Here is a 20,779-nt window from a genome sequence, read left to right as displayed (position 1 = left end):
ATTGTTTAGTGCGTTTAATCGAACTAAAATTAAAAAAATCAATTTTCAAAGACCTCGTGTCACTAGTGGCCTGGTGCGAGAATTGCCCATAGTCATATAGTAGTCATATGCTTATGACACATTCTCTGCGAAGCTACACCAACAAACCAATTTTTGAAATGCATATTTCAGCAATGTAAATATTTTTCCTAGATTCTACAGTGTTTGAACCTTCCAAAAACGTAAATGTCAAATTTATAGTGTTAAAGAAACTGTAGAATTCTAATTGCAAAGCTCAAGTAAAATTAACAAAAAACAAGCGTTTTTGGTTACATATTTTTTAGATGGTTACAAATGATCAGGAGTATGTATTTATAATACATTTTTTATGTTATATGACTGTGAAATAAGTGCTTTATTCGATGCCTAAAGGGTTTTGCAGTGAAATTTCAAATATGTTGATCTTAGGCCAATATGAAAACAGGGGTAATTTAGCGTTGTAACGTCACGAAAAAAGTACAGTTTTTTACTTCATGGGAACTCCTTACACTTAATCAAAGTGATATTTTGTTTTCTCTTTATACTCAAAAATACCTTTAATTTGATACTAGAGGATCGCAGCTAGGTTGAATACAACTTGAGTTACAACCGGGTTTATTCGTCTATGTTTAAAAACATACTTGATGCGTCTAAATTAGTTCACGTTACATCTGTCATATGACAAAGAATAAATTTTGTAAAATGGATAAACGTTTTTAATTATTAAACTGTGGGTCATCCATGAGTACCGTTACATTCTAAAAAATTCTTATATTATTCTATTTTATTATATTACAATGCATTGCGTGAGGGGGGGGGGGGTAATTAAAAATTGTCAACTTCCGCGTTACGTAACATGCGAATGCTCCCTAAGAGAAAAACTATTTACGCAAGGTAACCGTATTAATGAAATGAATACTTCGTCCGCATCGCTCAAGCCAATCTTCTTAATTGAGATGGTTATAGCAATTACGGGACGTTACATCACCACATTTAACGATGTGAAGAACATTCCCGAACGACCAACGCCATATCGTGGAATAAGCCAGCTATTTATTTTTGGGGCAAGTCTAGATGAAAAAATCTTCATAGCATAGCATAAACAGTTGCCCCTATAGTTGCAAATTCGTAGTTGGTGCCAACAACAATGCTCTGTTTGCGAGAACAAATAACCCCTGCTCGTTAGTAGCGTCATGAAATTTGGGTTCTAATTACATGTTGCTCCACAAGTGTCAGATGTCTCCAGGGAATTGCCATCGCCCTGGCCACGTCCTCGCAACTGTTGGGATGGGAAGACGAATGTTAGTCCAACATTTACTTAAGAGAACCGCAGAGAACTCTACGTGCCTTCATAAATGTCACATGATATGGGAAGTATTAGTAGGAAAGGAATACTTTGGAACTCAGTCGAGTATATTGAAGCTTTATAGTACCTTGCTTTCTGGAGATTTACTTGTTCGATTCTTCGATTATACAACGTTTGTATTGGTTAAATAGTTTAACAGTTTTTTTTTTTATTATCAGTTAATAAGTTGTGAAATCCAATTTCATTCGTTCACATTTGGCGATTTTCTTCTATTATTACCTAGACTTAAAATTCTTATTAAGTTATTATAATTATTATTATTATTAGCAGTAGTGAATCAAACTCTTGATGGAGAGAGGTGTTATTGCGTTAAGTCTATATGAAAAAATCTTCAGCGGCAAAAATGCACTCGAATTTTCTTGAATAAGTAGTGTAAGTTTTAAAAAAGCAAGGAAATATTACGGGAGCGAAAAAAGCTAAAAACCGGCATTTTTGTGTGATTATTATAATTTTTGAAAGGTTTCTTGTATTTATTGGAATTAAGGACATATTTGTAAACTCGTTTTTAATATAAATGCTGAATAAACTGCTAACGTACTCAGACATTGTGAAAAAAACTACAATAAAAATAAATTCAATATGTTTTACACATAATGTCATATAAGACACTTTTAAGAATATTTATGATACATATGTCACTTATGAAAAGAATTGATTTGATCATAACTCACATTCCTTCACTGAAAATCTCCAAGTTTAAGTTTAATTCTGCATTCCCAAACATTAAACGACAGAGTAAATTTGTTACGTAGTTTATGGATAACCCCACAAACCAAGTGCATAAAGTAGAAGTAGAAATATATAAAATCAAATATTGAACTATTTCTTATTAAAATGTTTAAGAAATATGTGATAAATAATGGATATCGACTGATTCATTTTTTTGTGACGTTACAACGGAGTGAGAATACCCCTTGCTGAACGTTGTAACGTCACGAAATATAAAAGCTTCTCAAATATAGATGTTACCAGTTATAGCCACTCTAAACATGGCAAAATGTTCGATTATCATTTGTTATCAAATCGTGGAAGAAGAAATTGTTATAAAATTCCAAACAGAGCAGATTTTTTGACTTTTGTAAGAAAAGTCCCGAAACCTCAATTTCTCGCGTGTTGTAACGTCACGCTACATTTTCACTCTCCAAGGTAATATAAACAAAGTAAACAAATATCTTATACATTATTCTTATAGGAAATTTTGTCTACTTTCCGAATCTGTAATAATATCAAAGGGTTTCATGAAAAACATACAAGTTAGAATTAAAAGAATGCCAACAGAATAGTCAAAACGTTGTAACGTCACGGTAGAATGTGTCTTATAATATACGATTCAATTACTCAAAAATTGAAGCACAAAATTTTACTCATAGCAAATTTTTAATTCTTTTTGAATATTATTTTTCACGAATATACTGCTTAATATATTTTTTCGGATCTCATGAATATTTCTTTTAAATAAAGCTAACATCTATGCATTTTTATATCCATGAGATTCGTTTTTAGCAAGGCTTCTGATTCGTACAAGAAACTAGTGGAACCATCTGGGAAAGCTAGTACTTATCTCCATCCTTCGAGTGCTTGTTTCTGCAGCTTTACGAGTAATTTTAGTTTTGAAAAAGTGCATTTTGTTCATTAAAAACCTCATAAACTCTATGGAATAATTGAAAATTTGCTGACGGTATGCTCGGTAGAATGATGTATTTTTTAATTATAAAAAAATGTCCAGAGCATAGTAACCCTCTAGAATCACTTCAGAAAAATTTATTTGATATTTTTGGATTTTTAGAAATCTTAAGATTGTCTGCGTATAAAACTACCTGCATGTGGTCGATTTTCAAAAGATAGAACCAAAGTGTCTTCAACAAAGTTTTTCTACATAAGATTGCCTACAACTTTGCTGAAGATTTCACTTTGATTTGACAAGTAATTGAAAAAAATTTATCTCACTCTTAGGTGAATTAATCGAAAATATATTTGCATCAAAAGTTGACCCTTGAGATCTGCTAAAACTTTGTCGAATACTATAGCATTCAAATGGCGTTCTTATACTCAAAAGGCTGACGATCATGTTTTTCAAGTTCTAAATCACTGTGTTCTAGTGATAATTGAACAAACCAGACGATAATAAAAAAACTAAAATGTACATTGCATAAAAAAACTGAAATGTACATTGCATGATCATGACTTCAGAATTGCATATAATAATTTAAGTTTTAAGAAATCTGAGATTACGAATTTTAGCAAATTGAAACTTTAGTCAATTCTCTAAAAGTCATCTCCTGACAACTTCTCTTTAACATTTTCATTGTTCAAATATATCGATTTATAATAAAGGTTAAGAATTTCAGCCTTTTTCAAATATTAGTCTAGATTTATTTTCGATAAATAAAATAAAGTAAGCGAACGGAATCGAATCTCAGAAGAAACAAAACCGTTCGATATCAGAGGGACTTTACGCATTAGTTCCCATCCCCCTACCTGAATCTTCCCTCACGCTAAATTCCAGAAAAAAAGTTACGGACAGTTGAATGAATACCTCTCCAGGTAGTTATGATTGCCGATGCTTGGCTGAGTACCTAACAAGCCTCGGGAAAGAAGAGCAGTAGAGGTTACATATCGGCGTGTAGAGATGAGGGTAAAAGTATATAAAACCGTCACTAAGCGCGACGGTGACAAAAGTAATCATCCGTTCCGTTATAGTGGTTAGAGATGCAGAGGTAAACTCGGTCTCTGGCAACGATCGTAACACTTCCTTCTTTCTTTGCCTAACCCGTTGTAAGAACGTAGCCGGCGCCGTTATAGATTGAAGAAGAAAAATTAGTTCATTTCTGTATCCTTCACTACATATGCAGAATCTCTCACGTTTTGCTCCAGCCTAAAATGATGAATATAAAATCCCACTTATTTCGTCCCGTTTTTTAGTTTGGACCCCACTGCGAACAGTAGTTTTTTTTTAACTTTTTTGGCATTGTCCGGACGTTTTTGCTGTTCGCACATTTTTGTTGCCCTTTTGAAGTGCTACTTATTGGGAAGTAACTTGCTCCGTGTTATAGTGCTTTTTGTCTTCTACAGACTTAGTAACCTACAGCCTTCCTTATCGAGCTTATCATATCTAATGAAGGCAATCACTCTAACAGCGTATAACGTGCTATATATATATATATATATATATATATATATATATATATATATATATATATATATATATATATATATATATATATATATATATATATATATATATATATATATATATATATTAATATATATATATATATATATATATATATATATATATATATATATATATATATATATATATATATATATATATATATATATATATATATATATATATATATATATATATATATATATATATAACGTCTATGATATTATCGAAACTTTAGACCAGCGCACAGTGGTCTAATAAGGCAAAAAGTGGAACTTAATTCCATAGCGCCTTTTACCTTCATCCTAGCTTAAAAGTGTCTTCGGAACAATTTTTTAAATGAATGACCCGCATAATCGCAAATTGTCAAAAAGTATGGAAAGTTTACAAAGTTATAAAGTATATTACATGAAATCTACTTAAAAGTTAGTTTTTTGTACTTAACTTTTGTTAGTGGCATTTTACACGAAAGTATTGTTCGGAGAAATTGTTAGGGCACATAAAACACACATTTTTGCCAAAGTCATATATCTCCAGGACTTTTCCTTACAAAGTAATATCATATTTTGGCTTAATTTTTTCGATAACTTCAAGCACGTATAGGTTAAAAAGGGGCAAGTGGAATCATGATACCAATACTTTTCCTTGAAATTAAGCTGGAGTACTATAATTCTTTTAGGTTCCATTTGTCCCAATCCACCCATATTAGAGTAAGGCGAGCATATGTTACAGTAGGTGCTCATATATCAAAAATACTAACTTTTTTGTGTTAAGAGATAGAGGAATGGTTTATTCGGCAAAGTCTTATAACGTATAAAAATATGGAACTTTGCTGAACAAACAAAATTCCCATCTTCATTGGGTACAGAGTTACAGAGTATATTCTATGAAAGTTACTTAAAAGTTAGTTTTTTGTACTTAACTTTTGTTAGTTCCATTTTACAAGAAAACGTTGTTCTAAAGAAGTATCTGGGCATACAAAACACACGTTTTCGTTGAAGACCACTTATCTCCAGGACTTTTCCTTACACAGTTATAGCACATTTCCGCATAATTTTTCGATAACTTTAACAACGTATAGAATAAATATTAGGTGGATTGGGACAGATGGAACTTATAACAGTTCTGAGCACTCAAGCTAAACTTCGAGAAAAAGTATTAGCATAATGATTTCACTTGCCCCTTTTTACTTTATACGTTCTTATAGTTATCGAAAAAATAAGCTGAAACATGCTCTAACTTTGTAAGGAAAAGTCCTGGAGATGTGTGGCCTTCAGCAAAAACGTGAGTTTTGAATGCCCAAATGCTTCTTCAGAACAACGTTTTCTTGTAAAATGCAGCTAACAACAGTTAAGTGCAAAAAATTACCTTTTACAGAAAATACTCTGTAACTCTGTATCCAATGAAGATAGAAATTTTGTTTGTTCAGCAAAGATTAATTTTTTTGCACGTTCTAAAACTTTGCCGAATCAACCATTCCTCTATCTCTTAACACAAAAAAGTTATTTTTTTTATTTTTAGTATAGTAAACTTTTCATACTTTTTGACAATTTGCGATTATGCGGGTCATTCATACAAACAATTGTTCCGAAGATTTTATTAAGCTAGGATGAAGGTTAAAGGCGCTATGGAATTAAGTTCCACTTTTTGCTTTATTGCACCACTATACAGCGGCTATTAAGTCTGGAGGAAACTTTTGTGTAGTAGAAGCCTGAGAATAAACTCATACTTGAAGTCCTTTTGCCAACAAATGGCTTGGTTCTACTAAGATTCGAGCCTATCACCACTCGCTTGTCAAAGCGGACTCTGTACCCTTACGGCTGCGAAGCTCTATTTAGCTGTTACCTTACTCAATTTACTGTTTGGAAACAAAAAAGTGTAATACCTTGTGATTAAAGTTGATGAAAATGCAAATATGGGTTTTCTAGATTGGCATCAGTTTTGCATTATCAAACAGGTCCATGAAACGATGAGTGAGTGTTTTCAACATGGCTCGCATATGCTTGCAAGAAAGCAAATGTTTGTGTTTTCTCTAAAGCACTTTAAATACTGGGGTGACACTGCGCATTCCGTTTCGAGTAACTCGAACAAAACTAAATGATCGCTGGTGGGCGTTATGTTTCGTTTTTCGTATTTTTTTTTTCGACTTTGCGGGTTAGATGAACCGGAGGACAAATGACAATGACAGCTCCTTTTGAGCTTTAAGTAAAACTGGCAGAATGTGCCGTACTCGAAAATAGCGAAAATCGTTCGAATCGGTCTGGTCTTTTGACATACTATTTCCAAAAGAAATATAGTATATGAAAAACCTCAGAGAAGGACAATAGGCTTTAGTTCGGACCTCCGCCATTGTTGGCAATAACTCGGTCTGTGTAGAAGTTTTGTATGCCGATTGGGAAGTAAGGTCGTACGCGACCGTATCCCCATGTTAGGGGTGGCGTACAACAGCGTCTGGAGCGGGTGGCTAAATCCCGCCAGCTACACCTAAGATGGCAGCCCCATCGGCAGGATGTAGGTATCTCGACCCTGGTAAAGACCTAGGCTACGAACACGGAAACAGAAAACGGTAAACGATTGGATGATTGGGTACTTTGAACGTCCGATCTCTCAATGAACCGGCGAGAGCTGGCTTACTTGCTCGAGAACCACAGCGGCAGAGAGTTGAAATCGCAGCGATTCAGAAAGTGGTCAAGTTCCGGAGAAAGGGAATTCCGTGCAGTAAACCCTATTGCACACACTTCCTTTCGTAGATAACCGTATATGAGTGTTTAGAATTAAGGGTAAATTCTTCAACTACAGTTTAATCAACAGTCCGGTGACGTCAAAGATGAGTACAATGAAAAACTGGAACGAATCTATGACGAGTGCCCAGAACACGACGTAAAAGTTGTTATCAGAAATGCAAACGGGTAGGAGGAATTCTTTCGTCCGGTTGTTGGAAGGCATAGCCTCCACTCCAATGAAAACGGCCTGAGGCTGATAAACTATGCCGCGGCCAGAGGAACGGCTCTATGTCGCTCCTATTTTCCACGTTTAAATATTCGGAAACACACCTGGAATATCCAAATGGACAAGCCTGCTCCCAGATCGATCACGTACTGATTGACGGTCGGCACTTCTCGGATGTTACTGAAGTTAGGTCTTTTCGGGGATCAAACATTGGCTCTGACCATTATCTCGTCGTTTGTAAGATCCGCGCACCGTTGTCGAACGTGCTGAAATCTCGCACAGAGAGGACGACGCGTTTCAGCATACAGCGTTTGAAAGCTGATGGCGTGGAAGAAGAATACGCCAGAGAACTGGATCGACGAATTGCAGAACAGCAGGAGAACCGAGTAGCCCTCAATGAGCTGTTGAGTAATATTTACAGTGCCAATGAAACGATTGCGAGAGAGATGGTAGGTGCGACTCATGGAAGACAGCGTAACAGCTGGTTTGATCATTGATGCTGAGTACCAGAGAGCGACGGACGAGAAGAACCGTGCCAGAAGGTGCATGCTCGCTGTGGCCACACGTCAGAATCGAAGGAGATACAGGGAGGCCGTCGGAAGAAGTGCGAGCACGAAGAGCAGGTGCTCGTCAGCGCAGATGAAACTTTGCTAGAAACGCCGTCGGAGCTTCTATAGAACAGTCAACAGAGTAAGAAGCAGAAATTTCCCTGTGCCGATCATGTGCTCATTAGGGTGGGACAAAAAATAAATGTTAGCTCCCATGCACTTTTCGTGTTCCTTATGGGTCCCATAACAACTGTGTAACTTTTCAGATCGATCGGTGAAACGCCCGATTTGCGCCCGATTTTTAAAGTTTCCATACGATTTTATATGGGAAAATTCACTTTTTCGAAACTTATTCTCTATTCCCAGTTAGGTCCTAAAAATATATCGATACATGATATTTGTAGGAATTTTTTCTGGGAAAAACTCTTCTGAAGACCGTAAGGCTTCAGAATATATATATATATATATATATATATATATATATATATATATATATATATATATATATATATATATATATATATATATATATATATATATATATATATATATATATTAATATATATATATATATATATATATATATATATATATATATATATATATATATATATATATATATATATATATATATATATATATATATATATATATATATATATATATATATATATATATATATATAACGTCTATGATATTATCGAAACTTTAGACCAGCGCACAGTGGTCTAATAAGGCAAAAAGTGGAACTTAATTCCATAGCGCCTTTTACCTTCATCCTAGCTTAAAAGTGTCTTCGGAACAATTTTTTAAATGAATGACCCGCATAATCGCAAATTGTCAAAAAGTATGGAAAGTTTACAAAGTTATAAAGTATATTACATGAAATCTACTTAAAAGTTAGTTTTTTGTACTTAACTTTTGTTAGTGGCATTTTACACGAAAGTATTGTTCGGAGAAATTGTTAGGGCACATAAAACACACATTTTTGCCAAAGTCATATATCTCCAGGACTTTTCCTTACAAAGTAATATCATATTTTGGCTTAATTTTTTCGATAACTTCAAGCACGTATAGGTTAAAAAGGGGCAAGTGGAATCATGATACCAATACTTTTCCTTGAAATTAAGCTGGAGTACTATAATTCTTTTAGGTTCCATTTGTCCCAATCCACCCATATTAGAGTAAGGCGAGCATATGTTACAGTAGGTGCTCATATATCAAAAATACTAACTTTTTTGTGTTAAGAGATAGAGGAATGGTTTATTCGGCAAAGTCTTATAACGTATAAAAATATGGAACTTTGCTGAACAAACAAAATTCCCATCTTCATTGGGTACAGAGTTACAGAGTATATTCTATGAAAGTTACTTAAAAGTTAGTTTTTTGTACTTAACTTTTGTTAGTTCCATTTTACAAGAAAACGTTGTTCTAAAGAAGTATCTGGGCATACAAAACACACGTTTTCGTTGAAGACCACTTATCTCCAGGACTTTTCCTTACACAGTTATAGCACATTTCCGCATAATTTTTCGATAACTTTAACAACGTATAGAATAAATATTAGGTGGATTGGGACAGATGGAACTTATAACAGTTCTGAGCACTCAAGCTAAACTTCGAGAAAAAGTATTAGCATAATGATTTCACTTGCCCCTTTTTACTTTATACGTTCTTATAGTTATCGAAAAAATAAGCTGAAACATGCTCTAACTTTGTAAGGAAAAGTCCTGGAGATGTGTGGCCTTCAGCAAAAACGTGAGTTTTGAATGCCCAAATGCTTCTTCAGAACAACGTTTTCTTGTAAAATGCAGCTAACAACAGTTAAGTGCAAAAAATTACCTTTTACAGAAAATACTCTGTAACTCTGTATCCAATGAAGATAGAAATTTTGTTTGTTCAGCAAACATTAATTTTTTTGCACGTTCTAAAACTTTGCCGAATCAACCATTCCTCTATCTCTTAACACAAAAAAGTTATTTTTTTTATTTTTAGTATAGTAAACTTTTCATACTTTTTGACAATTTGCGATTATGCGGGTCATTCATACAAACAATTGTTCCGAAGATTTTATTAAGCTAGGATGAAGGTTAAAGGCGCTATGGAATTAAGTTCCACTTTTTGCTTTATTGCACCACTATACAGCGGCTATTAAGTCTGGAGGAAACTTTTGTGTAGTAGAAGCCTGAGAATAAACTCATACTTGAAGTCCTTTTGCCAACAAATGGCTTGGTTCTACTAAGATTCGAGCCTATCACCACTCGCTTGTCAAAGCGGACTCTGTACCCTTACGGCTGCGAAGCTCTATTTAGCTGTTACCTTACTCAATTTACTGTTTGGAAACAAAAAAGTGTAATACCTTGTGATTAAAGTTGATGAAAATGCAAATATGGGTTTTCTAGATTGGCATCAGTTTTGCATTATCAAACAGGTCCATGAAACGATGAGTGAGTGTTTTCAACATGGCTCGCATATGCTTGCAAGAAAGCAAATGTTTGTGTTTTCTCTAAAGCACTTTAAATACTGGGGTGACACTGCGCATTCCGTTTCGAGTAACTCGAACAAAACTAAATGATCGCTGGTGGGCGTTATGTTTCGTTTTTCGTATTTTTTTTTTCGACTTTGCGGGTTAGATGAACCGGAGGACAAATGACAATGACAGCTCCTTTTGAGCTTTAAGTAAAACTGGCAGAATGTGCCGTACTCGAAAATAGCGAAAATCGTTCGAATCGGTCTGGTCTTTTGACATACTATTTCCAAAAGAAATATAGTATATGAAAAACCTCAGAGAAGGACAATAGGCTTTAGTTCGGACCTCCGCCATTGTTGGCAATAACTCGGTCTGTGTAGAAGTTTTGTATGCCGATTGGGAAGTAAGGTCGTACGCGACCGTATCCCCATGTTAGGGGTGGCGTACAACAGCGTCTGGAGCGGGTGGCTAAATCCCGCCAGCTACACCTAAGATGGCAGCCCCATCGGCAGGATGTAGGTATCTCGACCCTGGTAAAGACCTAGGCTACGAACACGGAAACAGAAAACGGTAAACGATTGGATGATTGGGTACTTTGAACGTCCGATCTCTCAATGAACCGGCGAGAGCTGGCTTACTTGCTCGAGAACCACAGCGGCAGAGAGTTGAAATCGCAGCGATTCAGAAAGTGGTCAAGTTCCGGAGAAAGGGAATTCCGTGCAGTAAACCCTATTGCACACACTTCCTTTCGTAGATAACCGTATATGAGTGTTTAGAATTAAGGGTAAATTCTTCAACTACAGTTTAATCAACAGTCCGGTGACGTCAAAGATGAGTACAATGAAAAACTGGAACGAATCTATGACGAGTGCCCAGAACACGACGTAAAAGTTGTTATCAGAAATGCAAACGGGTAGGAGGAATTCTTTCGTCCGGTTGTTGGAAGGCATAGCCTCCACTCCAATGAAAACGGCCTGAGGCTGATAAACTATGCCGCGGCCAGAGGAACGGCTCTATGTCGCTCCTATTTTCCACGTTTAAATATTCGGAAACACACCTGGAATATCCAAATGGACAAGCCTGCTCCCAGATCGATCACGTACTGATTGACGGTCGGCACTTCTCGGATGTTACTGAAGTTAGGTCTTTTCGGGGATCAAACATTGGCTCTGACCATTATCTCGTCGTTTGTAAGATCCGCGCACCGTTGTCGAACGTGCTGAAATCTCGCACAGAGAGGACGACGCGTTTCAGCATACAGCGTTTGAAAGCTGATGGCGTGGAAGAAGAATACGCCAGAGAACTGGATCGACGAATTGCAGAACAGCAGGAGAACCGAGTAGCCCTCAATGAGCTGTTGAGTAATATTTACAGTGCCAATGAAACGATTGCGAGAGAGATGGTAGGTGCGACTCATGGAAGACAGCGTAACAGCTGGTTTGATCATTGATGCTGAGTACCAGAGAGCGACGGACGAGAAGAACCGTGCCAGAAGGTGCATGCTCGCTGTGGCCACACGTCAGAATCGAAGGAGATACAGGGAGGCCGTCGGAAGAAGTGCGAGCACGAAGAGCAGGTGCTCGTCAGCGCAGATGAAACTTTGCTAGAAACGCCGTCGGAGCTTCTATAGAACAGTCAACAGAGTAAGAAGCAGAAATTTCCCTGTGCCGATCATGTGCTCATTAGGGTGGGACAAAAAATAAATGTTAGCTCCCATGCACTTTTCGTGTTCCTTATGGGTCCCATAACAACTGTGTAACTTTTCAGATCGATCGGTGAAACGCCCGATTTGCGCCCGATTTTTAAAGTTTCCATACGATTTTATATGGGAAAATTCACTTTTTCGAAACTTATTCTCTATTCCCAGTTAGGTCCTAAAAATATATCGATACATGATATTTGTAGGAATTTTTTCTGGGAAAAACTCTTCTGAAGACCGTAAGGCGCTATAGACTGTTCCGAAAATTATAAATACATCTTCTTTCTTGAATAAAACAAAAAATACAGGATTTTTCGGGTCATTTTAATCTGAAATATAGATAATAAGTGTTTTTTTTCCAGTTTCAATTCAAGTTGGGATTATTTTTCGTAGGATACGCAAGTTCTCTAACGTTTCTCTTAACACTACTCATAAGCTTTTGCACAGTGTGTTCTCCGACCATTTTTACCACTTTAAGCCAATCTTTTTTAAATTTTTCAACATTGTCCGCTGGTTTGACATATATCCTCAGCTTTGCCTTGGTCAAAGCCCAAAAAATTTCAATAGGGCGAATTTCAGGGCAGTTTGGAGGATTCATCTCCTTTGGGACACATGTGACATTATTTGTTTTATACCACCCTAGTGCATCCTTAAAGTAATGGCAGGAAGCAAGATCGGGCCAAAAGATTGGAGGATTGTTATGCTGCTTAACCATGGGTAACAACTTTTCTGCAAACACTCTTTCACGTAAATTTTACCATTCATTGTGTCATTCGTAATGAATGTACGAGATATATTCTGCTTCCGACGGGTCTGCAGACCCATTCTTCCCTTGGCACGCATAACGTTACTCGCCGAGGTTTCAAGCTTTCTCGCCACATCTCGTACTGATACTGAAGGATGCCGCTTGTAGTATTCCCTAACCTTTTTGTCCATTGTGGGATCAACAGGCCCGGGTTTTCTACCACGTCTTGGGACATCAGTAAATGTGCACTCTTCACAATACTTCCGCAATGCGGTTTGAACTGCTCCGACACTTATACCTTCTTCTCTGGTTAATTTTCTTATAGAAAGACCACTCACGGTGCCCCATTTGTGCACAATTCGCTTTCTTTGCTCGGGAGAAAGGCCACGCATTTTCAAAATTTCGCACTATATGTTAGAAAAAAGGACAGCATCTGTTTCTTTTGGATGTAAACAACAGGACGCAGCCAACGTTTGGTTGAATACTGCACGTTATTTGAAATGACGGTTGATCGTAAGTGTATTTATAATTATCGGAACAGTCTGTACGATGCTTGTAGAAACAGCTATTTACCCCAAACTAATTGAATGTCTGACGGACGGCTCACAATTGAAATTTTCCAGCAACACTGCTACAGCATGCTGCTATTGCAGACTTGCTTAAACATGAGAAATAATTTATAGAAATAATTTCGCGTTGAATTATTTTTCAAAGTGTGATTTTTGCTAATAGTATCTTCGGGGAAGCCTCCAAGATAAATTTAAGCGATATCATTTCTCATCATATGGTTGAATTTGCAACAGCAGCAGGCTGCAGCAGTATTGCTAGTAAAATTCAATGGTGAGCCGTCCGTCAGACATTCAATCAGTTTGGGGTGAATAGCTGTTTCTACAAGCATCGTAGCGCCTTACGGTCTACAGAAGAGTTTTTCCCAGGAAAATTTCCTACAAATATCATGTATCGATATATTTTTTGGACTCAACTGGGAATTTATAGAGAATAAGTTTTGAAAAAGTGAATTTTCCATATAAAGTCGTATGGAAACTTTAAAAATCGGACGCAAATCGGGCGTTTCACCGATCGATCTGAAAAGTTACACAGTTGTTATAGGATCCATAAGGAACGCGAAAAGTGCATGGGAGCGAAAAAATAACACCATCGCTTTTTTCCCATATAACCGTGTCCCAGTCTAGTGCTCATTGCAAGAAATGCTTACGGATAAACCGACGGTTGCAGCCAGGTTTTGGGCGCTATTAAATGGTGAAGAGCGAGAGGATCAAAACAGGAACAGGATGAGGATTATGAGCGGCGAACAAGCTATGAAGTCACCAACACAGGAGGAGGTTGAGAAGGCGATCAGTGAGCTTAAAAATGGCAAGCTGTACTATGCGATCCACCAGATCATACTGAGAATCTGGGGTGACATTGCGCATTTCGCTTCGAGTAACTCGAATCGAGAGAAATCAAACTCGTTTCGAGGTGGAGTTGGTATTGCGTATTATTTTCGACACCCCAATTTTATTGCAGTTTATTTCGAGCAAACATTGACTCGAAAATAAATGTCAGATTTGTTTAGGGGCTGGACAACTTTATTTTCATAAAAAATATTTCGGTAATATTAAACGATATCGGTTGATAAATTTTGATATTTTTCGTTTATCCGACACACTGATATCACACCGACGCCTAATAATAAATACTTTATAATATTTAATATTGGAAATATTCCGCCATATATCAATTGTGTCTTGCCCCTAGAGATCGGTATTTTTCACGTTTATAATAAAATTTGTCCTTAAAACAACATATTAATCTTTGAATGTTTTACTACGATTCTTCTAGTGATGAAAATGGTTTTAGGAATATACAACGACGTAAACAATAAGATATGAGTATTAGGCTTACATTAAATGAAACACAGTTATTTTCTGATGCAAAAGAAATTTTTTTTCATGGTTTCGTCAACATTTCAAGATAAGGCGGGGAGCATTCAAACCTATTTTGAGTACAATATTTCATTTCCAACCAAACTGCACTAGTACAATTCCTGCTCCGTTAAAGTTAGCCCCTACTTTGAATCTTCTCGATAGTGGACCCTAACAAATTAACGTTTTTCGCTCCACAGATGTTTAGTGAAATTATTTTTGTTTTAGTCAACAAACTTAGTTACAAACGAACGTCTTCAACTTATCGACCATTTTTTATCACTTTCGAGGTAAAAAATGCTCGATCAAACCATTACGTAATGCCAGTTTTGCTCGAAGATCAACTGCAATAATACGCCATCTACTCGTTTCGAGCTCGAATCGAAATCGGCAATATCAAATGTGGTCGAAACGAACAAAAATCACTCGAAACGAAACGCGCAATGCCACCCCTGGATGGATGAACAAATACCGAACCAATATCAACCAGTCGAAAGGCCTCATGGCCAATCTACAAGAAGGGCCATCGACGGAATTGTTGCAACTATCGAGGCATTACGTTGCTCAACTCCGCATACAGAGTGCGCTCCCGTATCATGTTCTTCAGATTAAGACCGTCAACGGAATCCTTCGTTGGCAAATACCAGCCTAGTTTTCGAAAAAGGCGTTTCACGACGGATCAAATTTCTATCAAAGTTCCAGGGATATAACTTGTTATTTAATGTAATTAATCTGAGTCATATGACATGTGGATGGCTGGCGAGACATCAACAAACAATATCGCACGCTCGCCTGTGGGGCTAACGCGGTCTCGATCAACTCGATTATTAGTTGAGAGAATTCGTTATCGATATTGTTTTTGGCACATTTTGCATGTGTAGGCTAAGTACAACGATACACCGTGCCCCACTGCTAAGTCGAGAACATTTCCAGCTCGAAAAGATCCTCGACCTGATCGGGAATCGAACCCGACATCACAACCGTGTGGGAGAGCTAGCCGACCGACATCGCTAACCACAGAGCCACGGGGACCAAAACGGCGAGACATCAGCCGCAATCGAAACGGTAGATTGACTGAAGCAGGGGGATGCGCTCTCCAACTTACTGTTTAACATCGCCCTTGAACGTGCAATATGAAGAGTAAATGTGCAAAGACGGTACGATCATCACGAAATCTCACATGCTCCTTGGTTTAGCAGAAGGGCATTGATATCATCGGTATCAACCAAAGGTTCGTGGAAGAGGCCTTCATCCCGTTTAACAAGGAAGCAGCCAGGTTGGTACTCAACATTAACTCTCCCAAAACAAAATACATAGTAGCTGGCAGGAAGCGTGGAAGTTCCGGTGGTGTTGCCGCTGGAGTGAAGATTGATGGGGAGCGATTTGAAGTGGTTGATTCATTCGTTCTGCGAACAAGGCCTCCTACGGACTGCGTTGCCAGATAAGGTCCCTAAGTTTACAAACTCGCACAAAACTTGAGCTGTATAAGACGACCGGTAGGATAACGGTTGCCCTTTACGGAGCATGGACACTAGAGAAGCTCTGAGTATTTGAGTGTAAGGTTCTGCAATCGATACTTGGCGGTGAATTTGGATGGAGTGTGGCGCAGACACGTGAATTGCGAGTTGTACCAGGTATACAAACATGCTGATATAGTGAAGGTAATACTGGGAGAAGATGCACGAGCTGCCGGTGTCCGAGGTGACTAGAGAACGGACAGAAGAAGCTGGACATGTCTAATACGTTCGGCCTTTGTTTACAATTTTACAATTTGTTACAAAAGGAAGAGTGTAGGCGCTGTCAAATATTTTGGTTTAAAATGTTCCACCCAGAAAAAAATCTAGAAGTCTAGTAGGAAGCCTTTGTCGGAAACTACCAGTGCGGTTACTGGGATAGCATCGAACCAAATGTTCACTTTGCTTCAGATCTTTGACAAGTTCCGAGAGGTAAACTTACATACTCACCAGTTGTTTATAGATTTCGAGGCGGCGTACGATGATGTTAAGCGCAACGAGCTATGGCAGAACGCGGTTTCCCAAAAAACTGATTAAACTATTGACGGTCTCTCATCATTTGTCTGGATAGCGGGTTTGATTTCGAACCCGTTCATGACGTTGGGTGTTTTGAAGTAAGATCAAAGCCTCATATCCTTCTTCGCTTAATGGATGATATTGATATCGTCAGTATTATTTGCAGAGTAGCGGAAAAGGCATACGTGGCTTTTAACCCATTCCCGCGGCATTACCTGACAAATAAATTTTGATTCAAGTATAACAATAATACCTACTTGAAAATTCATACGGCTCACACGGTTAGAGAACGAATAGCTCCATAACATGCAATGCAGTTTGTGTCTATATAGTTGATGAGTAATAATACTTTGAAGTTCATTTTTTGAAGTAAAAACTGATTTCTCTTCGCCGCACATAGGAGTAAATACGTTTAAAACCTGATCAAAAGTGAAAAATTCAAAGTAAATCAACTTTGTATTGTAGTGTTTCATTTTGAAGTGTGATGTATGCTTGATCACTTGACAGCTCCTCAACATCCAAAAGTTATGTTTACGGTCTTAATGAGAGGCTTGAACCGACCGCAATTCAACAGTTTTTTTGTGCATGATAATGACACTTTGATACCGTGAGCTAAAATATAATGTTCCGAAAATAAACAAGTGATATTCAAATTAAACAACGATGGAGATTGTTAAAAAAGGTTAATCGAACAGAAATGTGTACTTAGAATGTATGCTAGTCTCTCTAAATACCTGAATGTTTGTCAAAATCAATATCATAAAACCCAAAATATTTGTTTTTATAAGTTAACTCAAAATGGGATAAGTTGTTTCCGGTAAAATCCGGTTGAACGCTTTATATTACATGGAAGTGCTAATATTTTTGGTTTTAATGGTGAAGAAAAACCTTCCGGATGCTTCCGGTTTCGTGTTTTATCGCTATGTGAAAATAATCAAGAAATTCTTATTTTTTCGCTTCTTGGATAGTTGTAGCCTTGGTTACTCAAATGTAACTTTGACAAACGACTGAAATGTGTACTGAAAAGTCATTTCATGATAAATTCAAGTATTTGGATGAATTTCGACCCGACTATGACTGAATTTAAATTTCATTATAAGAAATGTCATTCATCACTTTAAGGTGGGTTGCGCCATGCAAGAAATTATCCAAATTCAATCATTAGTTGTTATTATCGCAATATACGTTTTCAGTGCAAAAAGTACTAAGTTAGTAGTCCGTGAGGTAGAGCAGGCAGCCTCCGAACAGAGAACAGTGATGGAAACGAAACGAATATGATGCAATCTTCGTTTATTCATCACATGTACACTTCACGAAGTGTACAGGCCGTGACTAAACTTGAATCCTCTCAACCCATAATGAAATGATGATATGGTGCATAGGTTTCTGGGAGAAAACAAACACATGACTAGATTACATCAGCTCTGAGAAGCGATTCGATCGTTGCGTTTGTCTCTCCATAGGCCGGTAGTTAGGGGAAGAAAGGATAGCAACAAGAGAATATCATGTCGCCTGAACAGCAGCAGAGGTGTGGTGCGGTGAGAGGGAATGTGTGGGGGAAGGGACTACTTCGGCAGTGGTTGAGTTTAAGCGAGAGTAGGAGGGCATACACTGTCATTTTCTTTCTTTGTCTGACAAAAAATCATATTCATGAGTCCAATGAATAAGGATATAACAAGTTCTGATCCCTCTGTGTAACAGAGACGAATAACTTCATATACCGAGTTGTGCCCATTCAGAACCACGTGTTGTGGTGTACACTAATGAAAAGAAATATATCGTAAAGAGGAAAGCAAAGAGAGTGCACCAGCACCGATACTTTGTTTTTCGCATACTGACGACGATGTCAACGCATCTTAGGCTTGTTTTATGTGTATTCATTAATCGCTAGAGGTAATTTTTTTCCTTCGCTGGTACTAACACGCCACGTGGCACGAATGTAGGTGGAGTGACCAGTGAAGTTAATGTTCAGCAGAGAGCCCCACAGAGTTCGGCGATGTCAACGCATCTTAGGCTTGTTTTATGTGTATTCATTAATCGCTAGAGGTAATTTTTTTCCTTCGCTGGTACTAACACGCCACGTGGCACGAATGTAGGTGGAGTGACCAGTGAAGTTAATGTTCAGCAGAGAGCCCCACAGAGTTCGGCGACAATTCAGGTTTTGAGCGGAAATTTAGCTATGATTTTTGAGTTAGTACTCCAAAAGACAATTCCAGAACAACAAATTCTATTAAAGGTTTTCACAACAAACTAAATTGGTTGTTACAAGAAGCAAAGAAAACAAGTTCACTACCTCTTCCAAAGCAGATTAACAGTGTTTTCGACGATACTACAGTTAATATTTAGCATAATAGAAGTAAAAATGATTTTCCGCTACAATTATGAACTAAGATTACAAAACGTTCTGAACAATTATACAAAAAATTAATTACATTTAATAGTTTTGGTATATCAAGACAATTTTGTATTGCAATTTTTTTTAGCAATGCTATATCCTAAATTAAATACTCTAATATCTATTCCTGTTGAATTGAACAACCGCTTCCATTGACTCGCATCATGGTTTCAACTGTTAACAAGCGCTTTTCCAGTATCCTTGTCAAGTGAACCTCCTGTTTGCTTTCGTTGATGATGGAATGCGGGAATGGGAGGGGGGAGGTTTACTGTGTCAAATCACGCTTTGTCCCGAATGTTCTCAACCGGACATGGTGATTGCTTTCGCAATTTGTTTGTCAGTTTCGGCTGTCGTGTCGTACCAATCGTTTAGCAGCATAGTAGATTTGCATCTCTCTCTCTCTCTCGCTCTCAAGCTCGAACGGGCACGCGAGCCTCAGGAATTCACGAACTCATTTGGAGCGCGTGCTGGTCCCATAGCAGGAATTGACCTCAATCACTCGACACTGACTAGAATTCGGGGGGATGGAGGGCAAGCGGAATGGCACAGTGACTGTTGTTTGCTTTGAAAATCCCTAACGTACTGCCGCGTACGAGGATAGCAGCAATGGTAAAGATTTGCAGTGCGACTATTCACACGGTTGGCAAGCAAGCAATCTCCGGAATTGAATTTCACGCCTGGCTATGTTTTTCCGCTGCCAGTCCAGGATGTACGACTCTCGTCCGCAGCATAATAGTACGGTGAAGGAAAAACGAGCGCACTAAGTGGTAGTTATCTGCGAAGTTGTCCTTATTATCCCTACCGGTCGCTCGTGCAGGGAAAGAAGAGCTCGCATTAGTTGAAGCTCCGAACTGTTAGTAGTTGGGTCCTGACACGACTGAAATGTTGGTATTCTCGGGTTGCGTTTGCACTCCAGATATGAGCAGTCAGTTCCACAAGAACGGGGACGATTTTCTTCTGGTCTGTCAGTGAAGCGTGTGACACTCACATACGCAGTTATGCAAATGAATGCTTGAGGCGTGTTTTATATCACAGAAAGTTGAACGAAAATCCGACTTTATTTGTTATCGAATTACATTCTCTTTGATCGCATATCAACTCAATGCTGTTGTTTTTCTTTTTCTCTATATTTTCAGTGTGGCTCGTTCCGGATAATTCCCAGTAAGACGGGAATCGATCATATTCCTTGTTTCGTGGTAAGTCGATGCTGAACATTTAAATATACCCTGATTTTTATAACTATCTACGGTGACGCGAGAATTTGAAGGGTCTTTATTATGTTGGTATAAACGATAATCTTTTAACCAATATGTTATTCCACTATTAAAGCAGTTGTATAAAAATCCCATCGAATTACGTTATCTACAGTAGAATTGAAAGACATCCAAGCTGGATGGATAAATGTGCTCCAGCTCGCATCTAATAAATTTCATTTTTATCACTCCATGGTAAGCATATTTTA

At 37.7% G+C, this 20,779-nt stretch overlaps 2 protein-coding genes across 5 annotated transcripts in view; one reads left to right on the top strand and one right to left on the bottom strand.

Annotated features, from left to right (window-relative positions):
• Nucleotides 1–20,662, top strand: part of LOC129719479 (synaptobrevin) — a 74,605-nt gene extending 53,943 nt beyond the window's left edge. For both annotated transcript variants that reach the window (XM_055670841.1, XM_055670843.1), the window contains exon 4: nucleotides 20,454–20,662. In XM_055670841.1, coding sequence (XP_055526816.1) covers nucleotides 20,454–20,482 — 29 coding nt within the window. In that variant the 3' untranslated portion in view covers nucleotides 20,483–20,662. The remainder of the gene's footprint in view (nucleotides 1–20,453) is intronic.
• Nucleotides 1–20,779, bottom strand: part of LOC129719478 (chondroitin sulfate N-acetylgalactosaminyltransferase 1) — a 154,417-nt gene that overhangs the window by 70,183 nt on the left and 63,455 nt on the right. The window lies entirely within an intron of this gene.

This window comes from Wyeomyia smithii, chromosome 2, assembly GCF_029784165.1.
Source record: "Wyeomyia smithii strain HCP4-BCI-WySm-NY-G18 chromosome 2, ASM2978416v1, whole genome shotgun sequence".
NCBI classification, from domain to species: Eukaryota; Metazoa; Arthropoda; class Insecta; order Diptera; family Culicidae; genus Wyeomyia; species Wyeomyia smithii.
Note: the sequence above shows the minus strand (reverse complement) of the source record. Positions and strands in the feature narration are given on the sequence as shown.